At 41.4% G+C, this 15,443-nt stretch overlaps 2 protein-coding genes across 4 annotated transcripts in view; both read left to right on the top strand.

Annotated features, from left to right (window-relative positions):
- recql5 (RecQ helicase-like 5) overlaps positions 1 to 8,290 on the top strand; it is a 15,898-nt gene extending 7,608 nt beyond the window's left edge. Inside the window, exons 8-19 of one of the 3 annotated variants that reach the window (XM_032538215.1) lie at positions 1,498 to 1,716; positions 1,816 to 1,909; positions 4,193 to 4,229; positions 4,323 to 4,381; positions 4,989 to 5,059; positions 5,170 to 5,260; positions 5,353 to 5,511; positions 5,629 to 6,236; positions 6,319 to 6,364; positions 6,811 to 7,026; positions 7,116 to 7,188; positions 7,311 to 8,290. In XM_032538215.1, the coding sequence (XP_032394106.1) occupies positions 1,498 to 1,716; positions 1,816 to 1,909; positions 4,193 to 4,229; positions 4,323 to 4,381; positions 4,989 to 5,059; positions 5,170 to 5,260; positions 5,353 to 5,511; positions 5,629 to 6,236; positions 6,319 to 6,364; positions 6,811 to 7,026; positions 7,116 to 7,188; positions 7,311 to 7,435 (1,798 nt within the window). In that variant the 3' untranslated portion in view covers positions 7,436 to 8,290. Of the gene's footprint in view, positions 1 to 1,497; positions 1,717 to 1,815; positions 1,910 to 4,192; positions 4,230 to 4,322; positions 4,382 to 4,988; positions 5,060 to 5,136; positions 5,261 to 5,352; positions 5,512 to 5,628; positions 6,237 to 6,318; positions 6,365 to 6,810; positions 7,027 to 7,115; positions 7,189 to 7,310 lie in introns of all 3 variants that reach the window. The other 2 variants (XM_032538214.1, XM_032538213.1) reach the window with 2 other exon arrangements.
- Positions 8,291 to 9,926: 1,636 nt separating this feature from the next.
- cdr2l (cerebellar degeneration-related protein 2-like) overlaps positions 9,927 to 15,443 on the top strand; it is an 11,304-nt gene continuing 5,787 nt past the window's right edge. The window contains exons 1-2 of the mRNA XM_032538217.1: positions 9,927 to 10,297; positions 12,884 to 12,996. Coding sequence (XP_032394108.1) covers positions 10,219 to 10,297; positions 12,884 to 12,996 — 192 coding nt within the window. The 5' untranslated portion in view covers positions 9,927 to 10,218. The remainder of the gene's footprint in view (positions 10,298 to 12,883; positions 12,997 to 15,443) is intronic.

Here is a 15,443-nt window from a genome sequence, read left to right as displayed (position 1 = left end):
CTCAGTGTGTTTTTATATCTGTCAGTCTGTTGTTAAAATGTGCCGCACGTCACTCAGAGGTGGAGACTAACAGACGGAGATAAGCAGTCAGGTTGAGATTAAGGTTAGGAGTGATAATTCCTCAGGTACTGATGATACTCTGCATGTGGAGTGGAGGAAAAGTGAGATGGCACAAAATCCCTTTCATGCTGCTCTTAATCTTCCTCTTCTTTGGTTGTCAAGTATCTTGCTCTTCTCTGTTTTTTGGTTGCAGAGTAGTTGTCTGCTTTGCCGTTTGACTGTGCGCCTCACTTTAGTTTCTCTGCCTGCGAGGCTGTTCTTTATCACTCATGGGAGTGACTGTTGCTTCACAGAGTCTTTTTGTGCCTCTCTGTGCCTCTCTGGCTTTCCCCGCCTCCTTTTGGTGAAACTGCTCCCCTCACAGTTTCCATTTCCAGCAAGGTAGTTAGTATGTTGTTGAAGTGGCTCGTCTAGTGGATTGTTTCCCAAATATCTCTCTCCCTCTCTCTCTCTCTCTCTCTTTCTGTCTCTCTCTCTGTGTTACATAATACTGGATCTAAAACAGAAATGTGAGGATTTTCTTTTCTAAACATTTTATTTTGCGATAATAACTTCTAAAGCTCAGATTAATGAGAATTTTATTGTCCAAAACCCCTGAATTGTAAGAGAAAAAAGACTTAGTACCTCCCAAATTAATTAAAAATTTAATGTTTTCTTTTTATCAGTACATGAAGTACTGAAGGCATTACTAAAGCTAATAACTTCTATAATGTCTATCAGCGTTGTAATTGTCAGACAACAATTTTTTTATTTCATGGGTCAAGGGAGCCCTGTTGGACTTTTAGAAGAACAGAAACATTGATCATAGTGGTGTGTGATGGTTACACAATAGCTAATAGATCAATGACGCACTCAATGGCCAGTTTATGATGGAGAGATGTTTGCTGTGTGCTCAAAAACATCACCAGGCTTGACCTTTTTAAATATAGTCTCTAATATGTAGCTAACTTCACAGGAGCTGTTGCTTTTCCTTACATATATTTAGTTTTTAACAAGCCGTGGGGCTGCTCGTTTATGGGGAAAATAAAAGTAAAGCTTAAGGTACATATCTTCACATGTTCTGGGAGTGCTGGACCCTTGCCTTCTTGGATGTTGTGTACATGGAACTGTCGGAAAGGACCCTGGACACTTGATTCAGCATCGATGGCTCTTTGAGGTCCGGGCTGTAGCCTTGTGCTACAGCCTTGATCTCAACCTGCATATGTGATTGGTCTCTTGTTTCATGTCTCAGTGTGTTCATTTTTGAATATAAAAGAAAAAAAAAAAGAATTTGATCTCATTCACAAGACAAAATAAGAGTTTACTTGCTGAACATAATGTGCAAAGTAATCGTTTTTCTTGATTACTCTGTTTTTGTGATCATCGGGAGCTAAAATTGTAATCACAATAAAAAAACAAAAAAGGGATTAAATGCACACCCTCTTATCTTCCCACCAGTTGCCGCCATGCCACCATCTCCAAGTTCTTTGGGGACAAGATGCCAAACTGTGCCGGTGCCTGCGACTACTGTCGTAACCCCAAAGTTGTGCGCGCCCAGCTGGAGAGGGCGGCCACCCTCAGCACCAAGACCGAAGCTCAGAGCAAAGGGCCCACAGGACCGTTTGGTTTCCAGCCGGGCCTTTATGAAGGAGGAAAGAAGGGCTATGGATTTGAAAGGCAGGACAACTTGAGTGACATTTGTCCCACTTGGATTTAGTTTTGTAACGTAAGAAAGTGGGGAACCTGTAGATTTGACTCTGACATCACACCTTGCAGGTATGACGAAGGGGATGCCAGCAGTGAAGACGATGGCTCAAACAGGAAAAAGGAGTTTTCAGACCTCTTCAAGAGGCAGATGAACATGCGGAAGGTGAATCATTATAATCAACACACACAAACTCTTTTCTGTAGAAATGCAACTAGTGTTTATGTTGTATCTTTGTGCACATGTTGGCCAGCTGCTGGCAGCAGGAATGGAGGGGCTGTTGAGGCTGTTAAGCGAGGATTGTGGTAAATCGCTCCCACATGTTCAGTGGAATTGGCGCAACATTGAAGTAAAACTTAGTCAGATGTTCCAAGTTGAGCTTTTATGCTTAATAACACAACCTCAATAAAAACAAGAATGCCATGGTTGTAAAATAGTAGAAAGAAAACTGATAAACAAAAACAAATTACAGTGTTTCCTTTAGGATTTGTTTTAGCAGTGGGGGCAGGTCTGGTCAAACAACAATCCCCCTACAACTAACTGACACTTCGCTGCAACACAAAATAATATATTTATTCACCTCTATGCACACACAATGAGGCATATTTTCAGTAGTGATTGAACTGTATTTTTTTGAGGAACTATAGGGCACTTAAAGGAATATGCCACCATTTCTTCAAATAGGGCTTATCACGGTCTCTCCTAGCTGTAGATAGGTGGGCCAATGCATTTTTGCATGCATTGTTTTAGTCTAGTGCAACGCCTCTGCTAGTTAGCTTAGCGTAGTTAATGGAATCCTGTGTTGCCTGTTAGCATGTTGTCGGTAAAGGTGAGCCAACAAAAAACAACTGCAACCTAATTACTTTTTGTGGCTTGCTTATTTATAACAAGTACAAACAGCAATGCAACGATTTTCCTGGACAGATATTGACTTGGGACTATATTGGGTGGAAGCACAGCCGAAGCACTGCTGCATGGGCGCAGAGATCACGCAGCACCTTAAACCCCCCAACTTCCATCAACATATCCAGCTTGAATAGCTGGCTATATTTCCTACAGTAGACAGTGAATGACAATGAACATGCCGGATTTTGTGAGAGACGAAAGAGGATGACTTCTCACACAGTCAAGATCCAGAAGCATACCTCTACGAACCAGGGTTTTCAGAAGAGGAGGTGCGTACTTTGGAAATAGAACGAAAGGAAAAAGAGTTTGTGATCACTCAACAGCCCAAGGACGTGAGGCATCCTGCAGTACTCCACTTTTCTTCCGGTGTGATGAAGTCAACTGGGAAAAACGCCGAATGGACCCAATAAACAGCTGTCCACAGAGTGATTACTGTAAACATGATGCATGGTTATTCCACGGGATAGATCCACCCATATTAGACCTGTACTCACACAGAGTTGCTGCGCAATATCTCGGCGCCATGTAGCAGTGCTTTTGCTGTGCTTCCACCAAATATAGTCCCAACTCAACATCTGCCTAGGAAATCGTCTAGTCTTAATCTAAATTACTGTTTGTACTCATTATGAATACGCAGGCTACAAGAAGTAATTAGGTTGTTGTTTTTGTTGGCTCACTTTTACTCACAACATGCTAACCGGCAACATAGGAATCCATTCACTGTGCTAAGCTAATTTGCAGCGCCGCCGCCTGTGTTGCACCAAACTAAAACAATGCATGCAGTGAGACAAAAAATGTGTTTGCCCACCTATCTACAGCTAGGGGAGACCGTGATAAGCCCTATTTCAACAAATGGAGGCGTATTCCTTTAACATCTACAACAGGTCTACAAAATTAATTTTACAAGAAATTCATAGGAAAACCAAAACGCTAACAAATTTTGCTATGGCGGGCCGAGGAAACTCTGGATTAGGAGGTGTGGTGATGGGAGGGTGGCCATCGTTACCTTGATCCTACGCATTTCAGAACTTCATTTATATCTCTTCATGTAATTGATCTTCCAGTTTAAAGTGAGACACCGCCCAAAACACATTTTGGTAATTAAACGCTAATCCTATGTAGTCTTGAAAGATGGCTAATCCAATATGACTATTTAAAAGATATCAATCGCACTGGGATTAATCCGTAAAGTGGATTAAAAATGTCCAATTTCATGCTGTCAGAACTTCATCACTATAGTAACTGACTAAATTCAAGATGAACACAACTGCTGTTCTCTTTTGATGAGAAAGTGACTAACCTTTTTATAGTCACCATTAAACCAAAAAAAGTCAAAAGATGCATTATTTATTTATTTTACTAATGTTTCAGCGTTTTGTGCGTAGTGAGGGAGAGGGTATTGAGTCACATGGCAGTAGGTGAGTGGTAATATTGCTGAGATGGAGGAAGTGTACCAGTGTATACTTCTCTGTCCAATGTGCATTGTTTGTCTGGAAGCTACTTTGTTTAAGTGAATATCTGAGAATGATGATGTTTCTTTAGGTCGCTGATGGTCAGAAGGAAGCCTTTGTTCCCCCGGGTAAATATCAATAGAAAAAAATCCAATATTCCTAAATGGATATCAAGCCTGATCTGTACTGTCATAAATAACTAATGTATCCTTATTGTGTAGATGCTGACTGCCCACTGAGAGAGGCCAGCAGTCAGAGGATCCCCAGACTCACCGTAAAGGTACTGTAATGCTGCAAACACATTCCTCATACCTGTTGCACTCATTGACACCATCCATCCATCCATCCATCTTCATCCGCTTATCCGGTATCGGGTCGCGGGGGCAGCAGCTCCAGTAGGGGACCCCAACTTCCTTTCCCCAGCCACATCAACCAGCTCCGACTGGGGGATCCGAGGCGTTCCCAGGCAAGTTGAGATATAATCTCTCCACCTAGTCCTGGGTCTTCCCCAGGCTCCTCCCGCTGGACGTGCCTGGAACACCTCCTAGGGAGGCGCCCAGGAGGCATCCTTACCAGATGCCCGAACCACCTCAACTGCTCCTTTCGACGCAAAGAGCACCGGCTCTACTCCGAGCTCCTCTGGATGACGGCTCTCACCCTATCTCTAAGGGAGACGCCAGCCACCCTCCTGAGGAAACTCATTGACACGTCTCTAAGAATTCAGTGTGACTCATGTGTCATGAGATGTGAAGTAGTAGAGACAACCTTGCATCTGAGCAATTTTAAAACTTTTGCTAATGAGAAGAAAAAAAAATTCTTTCGCTGTAGCTTTAATTTTTTCTTGACAATTTTTAATTTAACAGACCTTTATACATATTCTATTTCAGGCCAGAGAGCACTGCTTGTGCCTCTTGCAGGAAGCATTGTATGGCCACCAGGGGGCAGAAGACTCATTCCAGTAATTATGCAGACACATGCTTCAAACACCATTCAAATACAGTACATTGTGAATTTTTGGACTTTGTTTCCCCACAGTCGCTTTACATTGTCTTCTCTTTCTCTCAGCAGTGACATCCTGTCTGCAGCGGTGGATATTGAACATGAGGTCTTCAAGAGCAGCAAGTCCTCCAACTTATACAAAGCTGCTGTCCTAAAGAAGGTAACTACTGACTGCTCTACCTGTCACAGGATCGCTGGTAGCATACACTTAGATTGGAAAGATATGTTCCTAACTCGTATCCTGTTTTAAAGGTAACAGAGATGAAGAAAACTGCACCTGGAGAAAAAGGACAAGGTGTCAAGACAGTCTGCAGCAGTGAGTCAAAACTCAAAGAGGAACCTTCCTCCTCGTCTTCTGCCTCTTTTTCTGAGGAGCTGCAGGGCTTCACATCTGCATCTGAGATCTACTCTGTAAGCTCCTGTCTACACACTTGCTTGACCTAGTTTGCAAGCAGTCATTACAGTGTCTTGCGACTGCAGAAGATTCATATATGAACATGTGTTCTTTGTTTGGCATTATTCCTCCAGATGAAGCGTAAGAGAGTAGGAGCAGGTCTGAGGGGATCATCCAACCCCTTCCAGACTGCTAAGGATCTGCTGAAGGCCTCCATGTCGGACACTGTGTCTAATAAGAGGACAGAGAGTGGCGGATTTTACAGTGACAGCTCAGGAGGCTCTGGAGATACGGGCGCCGATGCACCTTCGGCTGTAACGTCGTCCATCAGAGCCAGAGCGAACGCCGCCGCCACCTTTGTGAACAGCCCGACAAAGGCGGGCAGAGCCATGAGCAAGAAGCAGCAGAAGCTAGCGGAAGCGGCAAAGAGCTCTCGCAACATTTCCCATTATTTTACGAAGAAAGAAACAACTGAGGACAGCCAGGAGGAGGCGGAGACGCTGAGGGGACTTGATGCTATGTTATCTCACACCACAGCGGTGGTCGCTCAAGAAAGCGTTAGCCAGCAGGAACACTCACCAGAGATCAGTCCTGTAGAGACTCAGGATGGGATCCAAGAAGAAAGTAAAAACAAAGTTATAGTTATTACTGATGATGAAGAGGAGGAAAAACATAACACAGAGACGTTGGAGTTGGAGCAGCTTCAAGACACATCTATAGAGTATATGAAGTCCACTACAGAGTAAGACACCCTAAGTGCACCATTTTTAGAAAGACAAAAAAGATGGACAAGTCTCTAACATTATTTTTGACCTCTCACACAGACCAAACAAACCTGAGGATGAAGCTAAACCACATCTAACATACGGGGTAACTGTCTGTTATCTATCCAGTCTTTACATCAAATGTATCGCCTGCTCGGTGACTGATAGTGTGTGTGTGTGCGTGTGTTTGTGCGTCCACACCTGTGACTTTAGTAAAATCAGACAAACACCACCTCCTATTTTCAGACAGACAAATCAAATATGGTTAAAAATATAAAGGTTGGTCAATATGTTGACAAGAGTTAAAACCACGTCGACAGCTCTGAATAGACTCACCCACATACATTCAAATAAAATTCTTTTTATAATGATTTCTTCAGACCAGCTTAGCGGCAGAAGAAACTGTGTTATTGAGTTCATAGTATAGCATGTGATGTGTCTTTTGTTAGTTTCCTGGTGAAATTAGGTTTTCCCTCCGGCTCTGTTAGAAACTAACAATGTTATGATGATGCCTGACTTTAACTAGTGTTTAAAACGTGTGTTTGTGTCCAGTTGACAGATGATATAAAAGCGAATAAGAGCGAGTCGTCTCCTCCAGCGAAGCGCAGCCGCCCCTTAGACAGAAGAGTAACGTTCAACCCCAATGTGCAGGAGAGGGCCCTGCTCCCCTCCAATGAGCCACCCAAGCCTGTGACGCTGAAGGAGGCCGCCGATATCGTGGTCCGCTATCTCGACCCCTTTTACACTCAGGGGAAGTTTGCCACCAAGGTGAGAGAGCACTTTTTGATCGATTGACTCCATGTTGGCAGAAAAGCAGTGTGAAGTGGATTCTCAGCTGTTGTTATCTTGGGCTGCAGGAGCTGTTTAAGTCCTTTGCCCGCTACTTATCTCACCTTCTCACAGAGGGCAGGAGTCGGGGGAAAGGCCAAGGTACGCAGGGGATAAATCATCTCAAAATTGTGCTCTGCTGCATGCGTTGGACTCTAATGATCATCTCTCTCTCTCTCTCTCTCTCTCTCTCTCTCTCTCTCTCTCTCGTTCTCTGTCCACAGTTAAAGCAGAAGCCAAAGCTATCATCAAGAAGTTCTTCAGCAGAGTCAATCGTTGTGAGAGCGAGGCAGACTGGAAGCACATTAAAAGACAGCAGATCTGTAAAACCACAGAGAACAAGGAATGATGAGGCGTGGAAATGTAGCCATTTTAGGGTTAAACCCTTTCCTCTTCACAGTGCCTAAGTTTGTCCCGTTCCAGTGAACTTAGGCTTTACCACAGACGCCTGCTGACCAGCTTCAGGGTTGATTTGCTGCTTTTTTCTAGAATCAATGCTGCTGCAATAGCTTATGTCAGTAACTGAGCAATAATTTGGGCTGTGACAACCTGAGAGAACAGAGGTCATACCAATATGACTGTGAATGACTGTTTAAATGTGTGAGTGATGTATGTGCAATTGGTCTTTATTCATTTACTACAGTATGGACCTTTTGTGGGACTGCACTCTTCTTTTTTCAAGTCAATTAAATCACACTTAAATCTCCAGGAAGATATGTTTCAAGTCTCTGCAAGTGGATTTTCATACTGACCTGAAATGAACGGACACCAAAGGCTTCTTGGAATAAACAAGACCAAGGTGTCCACAGCCACGCTAGCAGCTCTGTGACGCCGTACACGGCAGTGCTTTGAGCTAATTAGCACTGAACACAAAGTACAGCTGAGGCTGATGAGAGTGTCATTAGTTTTGCAGGTATTTGGTTAGAAACCAATAAAGATTTTAACATATTGGTGCTAGATGAAAAGTTAGCTCAGTCAGATCACTAAAGTCCTTAGTGTTCATCCTCTGGACTATGTAAGTATGAACCAAATTACACTGAGATATATCATATAATTGTTGAGATATTTTAGTCTAGACCATTGTGATGGACTGAGCAACAGACCAGCTGATATTTCCCCCCATAGAGCCACTAGCATGCCTAGAAACACATTATGGAAATGGTTGGCAGCAATGTAAAAAATGCATAATTTAAGTTAATTGGGGGGAAAAAACTACAAGAACATTGGGTCTCTGGTGAACTATTTGACATAAACCAGAGGGTTTTGTGTTGTAGATGCTTAATGAATTATAATGGACTGCAGAACAAAACAATGTGAATGGACAACAATGATGGATGCTGTATGATGTCAAACTGACCAGTTATTCTCTTATTTGAAGATCAGTTTTATCTTCGGTTATGTCATAGCAAATGGAGGATTTTTGCAGAATGTTTTGTTTTTTTCTGGCCATGTGATTTTCAATGAGGGAATTGTTCCTTAGTTATAGTGCGTGCCAGGACTGTGAGAGCCTACAGTTTCTGTCTCCACAGTCAGGGGGGAACCCAAAGAGTACTGGAAGCCCTGGTGGACACAGAGGCCTGGCTGTGCTGTCTGAACAGCCTTAGTCCAGCTCCTCTTTGCTCCTAAATGTTTACAATAAAGTCTATGCTGAATATGAAAAGTGTGGTTATTCATCAACACAAATGTCAATTGGACAATTACACTTATTGGAACTTTGGGGGGCTGGAGAGACCTCCGTACCGGGGAGGCTGTGTCAAATAGCCGGTGACGTCACCTCCAGTGGTGCTGCCTTCACTTGTACCTTGTAACTTACAACTTTAATTTCCTGCATTCGGGACAATGAAAAAGCAGAGATGTATGCATGGTAAAAGCTGACTACATTTAATTAAAAAAACAACAACCATGACGGTACTGTCACTGATGATCTGAAGATGAAGGCCCATGTTGAGCCGTGAAATAAAAACGCTGCTATACACACCCCTCTTAAAGCCTTAATAATAATGAAATACTGATATAGAATAGAATGTATAAAATAGAATAAAACTATTTCCCACAAAGTCATTTTTTTTTAAAATAGCTACAAAAACAGACACAAAGTGAAATTTGCTGTTGAGAGCCTAACCTGTGAGAGAAATATTAATCTTTATTGCTGAATTAAGAAGAAGAAGGCATACTTTATTATTCCCCCTGGGGGAAATTACATTGTACAATTGTATTTAGAATTTAAACCCGCGAGGCTTTCTTGTTTTCATGTGGATTGTGCAGTTAAATTGCAGACGATATTAACTGACAGGCAATTGAATTGAAATTAATCTCTCTCCCCCCCCCCCCCCCCCCCCCCCCCCCCACACACACACACACACACACACACATACACAGAATCTTTCCATCAACTTTCTGCATCTTCAACCTACAGTGAAGCTGGACCATCCAGGGTTGAGATTAATTCACCTTGTGGCTTGCAAACCGTTGGATGTAGTAATAATATAACATTAATCAGTGAAGGTGGAGCCAAAACTTGTTCCTTATTCTTTTTGATGTTGCCATTCTTTAAATGGTTGTTCATTTATTCAATGTTTAATTTCTTATACTGCACTCTAAGTTTTATTCTTGTGCTTTATCTGTTTTTAACTGTTTTTGTGTAAAGCACTTTAAATTGCCCTGTTGCTGAAATGTGCTATTCAAATAAAGCTGCCTCGCCTCCAAGCGCGGTAATAAAACAACCTGTAAAAGGCCGTGCTACGGCAGCGGGATAAAGAGTGCCCACATCCCATGAATCATTTCCGACAGCACCTAAACGCAACAGCAGCAGTAGCATCCAGCCAATGAGCGCGAGCCGGCTGCCAAGGCGCCGCTGTACATCAGAGACTGATGAGACAACAGAACAAACGCTGGCACTCTCTGCTTTTTAGCATCTGCTGTGCAGACTAGTTCAGGTCTGCAGGTGTGTCGGCCGGATGTGTGTGGTTCGTATCTGCAGACGGTTCGAGAAGCAGGTGCGCTGCCGTGATTTTGGTCGTTCTCAAAGGGTTACTTGGAGGATGCGCCGCTGTTCTTTGCTGTCACTTCCGGGCGAGTCGTTGGCGAACTAGCAGATCACATCACCGGCGAAGAAGAAGTTGATCAACATCGATGCTCCGCGCAGGCAGGATGGAGGAGTTTGTCACGGAGGAAGAGGAGCCGTGGTACGACCAGCGGGACCTGGAGCAAGGTGAAACATAATTGTCTCCTGTCTTTGGTTTGTGTGTGTGTGGGGGGGGGTGTAGCAATGCTCCATCCACAATCAGTGTTCTGGCTTTTAGGATAAATGGATTCATGCAGGAGGGGGTGGATGGATTGCAGGGAGGCCGTTTGCATCCACTGTTAAAACGCATTTCGTGCACGAGTGCACGCACTATGAGAACTGTAACCCCGTGTCTCTGTCTGTCTCTGCCTCTGCCTCCTGCTCTCTTCCTCTGCCAATTATTTGGATGTTGTTGGTGATGTTTCCCAGAATAGCCCTGCTGTCTGACTGAGTGAATTTTGCCTCGACTTCTTCTGCCTCCTTGCAGGGTCACATCATAATCCCAGCACTCCTCTCTGCTGAGCTGTGGGTTTAGTTGGTGACAGAGGGATGTGAAAGGATTGATCATCTGTGGGGAGATAGGACATTGTTTAGGGTGTGTGAGAAGGGAAAAATGCAGAAAACTTCCCTGAATTCTGGAGATTAGACTTTTAAAAGCAGTGAGGGATTTTGAACACCGAAGACAGGCAGAAAATCTATCAGAAGAAGGCTTGTGTTTGTCTTTTGAATGGTGCGTAATGTGATGCAGTGTGTTATCAGCCGTCTAAGTAAACGACTTACCGGTAAATGGGAGCACTTTCATCAACAGTGCATCTCAGAGGAGAGATGTATATCCCTCTGCAGTGCTGGCCTCAGCATCACCCCAACCCCTGATTACCTGCTGACCCAGAGAACTAAAGCAGCTTTGTGTCCCATCATTGCATGGTACATAGTCTAGTCAGAGAGCAGACAGGCAGGTTGTGTGTGTGTGTGTGTGTGTGTGTGTGTGTGTGTGTGATCTCATCATAATTCAGCACCAAGCTTGAAGTCATTAAGCCCCTGGCTGATCTGATAAGGCAACTCCAGACTAGACCTCCTTAGTCAGGATCAGAGATCCCAGGATTTGGGGTCAGGTTGGAGGCTCAAGCACATGTCGTCATCTTGCATGCACGTTATTTTGCCCCAGAAATGCCTCTGTTATGTAAGTTGTTGGCTGCCAGCTCTGAGATTTGGTGACCCCTGTGTTTAATATGATCTGACCAAACATATGAAGTGTGTCTGGGCAGATGGGCGTGCGGTGATGTCATGTTTGTGTCATCCGAGGGGGCCACTGATTGACTGGGAGGACAGACATTGATAGATACCATGGCTGTCTTTGTGATGTGACAGCCTTCAGTGTCATTATTAGGTGTCTGGTGTTTGGTAGATCCTAAGCACAGCCTCATGTTCTACTCATCCGTGTGCACAATTTTTTCAAATTACATAACTATGACTCTGCACGTGTTGCCCTCAGGAACAGAAACAGCGCTGTGACTGAGTTGGACCTGGGGGACGAAGGCCTGCGTTGCTCTCTCCTCCTCACACACTTTCACTCAGCTCATTATCACTTGGCGGTTCAGACTAGTTTTCTGTTATCAGTTCTGCATTGTTGAAACAGGAAATTACGGCCTGTCCCTCGGCAGCATTGGCAAACGTAACAGCACAGGGTTGTGAGCTAATGATGCTTGTTAAGTACATTAGATAAAACAGAAGAATTTACGCTGCATACAGTGACAGTAAATCACATCTAATCTCTTGTGTTTCACACCTACGAGTGTGTGTGTGTGTGTGTGTGTGTGTGTGTGTGTGTGTGTGTGTGTGTGTGTGTGTGTTGTGTGTGTGTTGTGTGTGTGTGTGTGTGTGTGTGTGTGTGTGTGTGTGTGTGTGTGTGTGTGTGTGTGTGTGTGTGTGTGTGTGTGTGTGTGTGTGTGTGTGTGTGTGTGTGGTGTGTGTGTGTGTGTGTGTGTGTGTTTGTGTGGTGTGGTGATGTGTGTGTTCCTGTCATTGCTCACGCCCAACACTGTGCTGATAAAACGCTGCATTCATGTCCAGTAATGGGTGTCAATGGCTCTCTCTGTTTCTTCACGCCGTTCCACTCCTCCAGTGCTGTGTTGTTATGGGCTCCAACGTTGCAGGGCCAGCAGGATTCTCCTCCTCCTACTCGGTCCAGCTTGGCTTCTTTTCACCAGAGGAGATGGATAATGTATGCTTCAAGCCGTGTGTTAAAATAACAGCAACTGTGAGGGTGGCGTCTGCGGTGTTATCGTCACTCAGGCCAATGTGATCTGCGAGGTTTATCATTATCTTTCATCATGTTGTACTTGTACTGCTTTTAACTTTTGTTTTAGGGCTTGTGTATTTTTTTGAAATTATGAGGTTGATAGTAAAAAAGCTTGATGAACATTTTGATAGTCATTTCCTACGAAAAACGTTTTCTGTTATCTTAGCATCTTGAGAAAAGAAACGGTCCAGAAACATGATGATTTCAGGGTTTAATCGAGAACAGAATGTTATGTTTCAGATCTTAAATTCATTTTTAAATTAAGGTTGCCTGATCAGGTAGAGGTCAAATGTTTAATGTGCACCTCAGCTGCAGGGAAAAGCAAACCTCTCTTGGTGACGAGGAAACATCAGACACTATGTGGTGAGCTCCTGTACTCCACACTCACCACTGTCTGCTGTTTCTGCCTTTTCTTCTTTCTTGGCTCGTGTCAGACCTACACTTGGCGGCTGAGCTCGGCAAGACCCTCCTGGAACGCAACAAGGAGCTGGAGGACTCTCTACAACAGATGTACATCAACAATGACGAGCATGTACAAGAGATAGAGGTAGGCTTGTCTCACATATTGTAACTCTGCTAGTGCACATCTCAGCTAATTATTGTAGAACATGAAGCACTTGGAAGAAAAATAAAAATCTCAAGTTTCTTTAAATCATAATTACGTCAGAAGCATGTCGTGCGGCCCCTAGACTGCTCGGTCTAGAAACCTGCACTTTTAATTCTCCTGTTTCAGTTCACAATTTTGCGGGAACCAATCACAAACTGGCTTATCCGCCTTGCGCGCTATTGGTGGGTTTAACACGATGACGAAAGAGATGCAATGTCACTCCCCAATGTAAGTCGAGTGCAGATTTGAAAGTCATAGTATGTGTAAAAAGTAAAAAAAAAAAAATCATATTACAGTATGTTGAAAAAAGTCATAGTATATTATTTCAAAAGATATAAAATGTCATAGTATGTCCAAAAAAATGATAGTCATAAAACAGTATGAGGAAAAAAGTCATAGTATAGTAAGTCGAAAAAAGTCATAGTATAGTATGCCAACAAAGTGATAAAAAAGTCATAAAGAATGTTGAAAAAGGATAAAGTCATAGTATAGTATGTCAAAAAAGTCTTAGAATAGAATGTCAAAAAGTAATAAAAGTCATACTATAGTAAGTCCAAAAAAGTCATAGTATTGTACAGTATGTGTAAAAAAAAGTGATAAAGTCATAATATAGTATGTCGAAAAAAGTGATAGTATAGTATGTTGAAAAAATGTATAGTAGTTTGTCAAAAAAAATCACAAAAAGTCATAGTATAGAATATCAGAAAAGACATAAAAAGTCATGGTATAGTATGTCGAAAAAAGTCATAGTATAATATGTCGTAAAGTCATAATGTATTTTTTTTTAAATAGTCATGAAAAGTCATAGTATGTTGAAAAAAGTCATAGTATGGTACGTCCAAAAAAGTAAAATAATATAGTATGAGGGAAAAAAGTCAAAGCATATAGTCTGTCGAAAAAAGTGATTAAGAAAAGTCATATCTTCGTATATTGAAGAAGTGATAGCATGTCAAAAAAGTGATTCGTATAGCATGTGGAAAAAGTGATAGTATAGCATGTCGACAAAAGTCAGTTTTTAGTATGCTGAAAAAAGTGATGAAAGAGTCATAGTACAGTATGTCGAAAAAAATCATAGTATAGTGTGACTTTCCTCTAGAGTTAAAAAATAATGCCTACTGTTGGGAATCAAACTCCCAACCACAGGCGCCCCAATCAGTCTTCTAACAGACTGAACTAAAGGACAGGTTATTGTATGATACGTTGTAAATTTCTATAAAAAAAGGCATAGTATAGTATGTCAATAAAGCGATGAAAAATTCATAGTATAGTGTGTTGAAAAAAGTTATACAAAAGTCATAGTAAAGTATGTCGAAAAGGTGATAAAAAAGCCAGTTTTTAGTATGTCAAAAAAGTGATAAAAGAGTCATTATATAGAATGTGGAAAAAAGTGATAAAAGAGTCCTTATATAGTATGTCAAAAAAAAGTGAAAGAAGTCATAGTATGTTGAAACAAATGATAAAGATCTTGTTATAGTATGTCGAAAAAAAGTGATAAAAAATACAAGATATTGAATTAGGAAAAAGTCATAGTACAGTATGTCGAAAAAAGTGATAAAAGAAGTCCTAGTATAGTATGTTGAAAAAAGTCATAGTATAGTGTGACTTTCCTCTGGACTTAAAAAAAAAAAAAAGTATGGTCAGTTGTAAATTGTTATAAAAAAAGACAAGACATAGTATGTCAAAGTAATAAAAGTTTGTCCAAAAAAATCATAGTATGTTGAAAAAGGTTATAAAAAAAAGTCATAGTATAGTATGTCAAAGAGTGAAAAAAATCATTGGATAGAATGTCAAAAAACGTGATTTAAAAAAAGCGAAAGTATAGTCTATAGAAAAAAAAAGATAAGTAAGTAATAGTAGTTTGTTGGAAAAAAAGTCATAGTATGTTGAAAAAGGTCTTGGTATAGTATATCAAAAAAAGTCATATTGCAATAGAAATAAGTCATATTATAGTATGTTGAACAAAAACTGATAAAGTCACAGTAAAGGTTTTTGAAAAAAGTGATATATAGTATGTCAAGCATAGCATATAGCATGTATAGTATAGCGTGTTGAAAAAGTTATAAAAAAAAGTCATAATATAGTATGTTGTAAAAAAGTGATAAGTAAAAAATGTCAAATGTTGAAAAAAGTGAGAAAGGTCTTGGTATAGTATGTTAAAAAAAGTCATAGTAAAGTATGTCAAAAAGACTGAAAAAAGTCCTAGTATAGTTTGTCAAAAAATGTGATAAAAAGTGATTGTGTAGTCTGTCGAAAAAAATGACACAAAAGTCATAGTATAGTATGAGGAAAAAAGTCATAATATAGTATGTTGAAAAAAGTGATAAGTAATAGTAATTTGTTGAAAAAGTGAAAAAGATCTTGGTATAGTATGTCGAAAAAAGTGATAA

The sequence above is a fragment of the Etheostoma spectabile genome, chromosome 15 (assembly GCF_008692095.1).
Source record: "Etheostoma spectabile isolate EspeVRDwgs_2016 chromosome 15, UIUC_Espe_1.0, whole genome shotgun sequence".
Taxonomy (NCBI): domain Eukaryota; kingdom Metazoa; phylum Chordata; class Actinopteri; order Perciformes; family Percidae; genus Etheostoma; species Etheostoma spectabile.
This window is presented reverse-complemented; position numbering and strand designations above follow the sequence as displayed.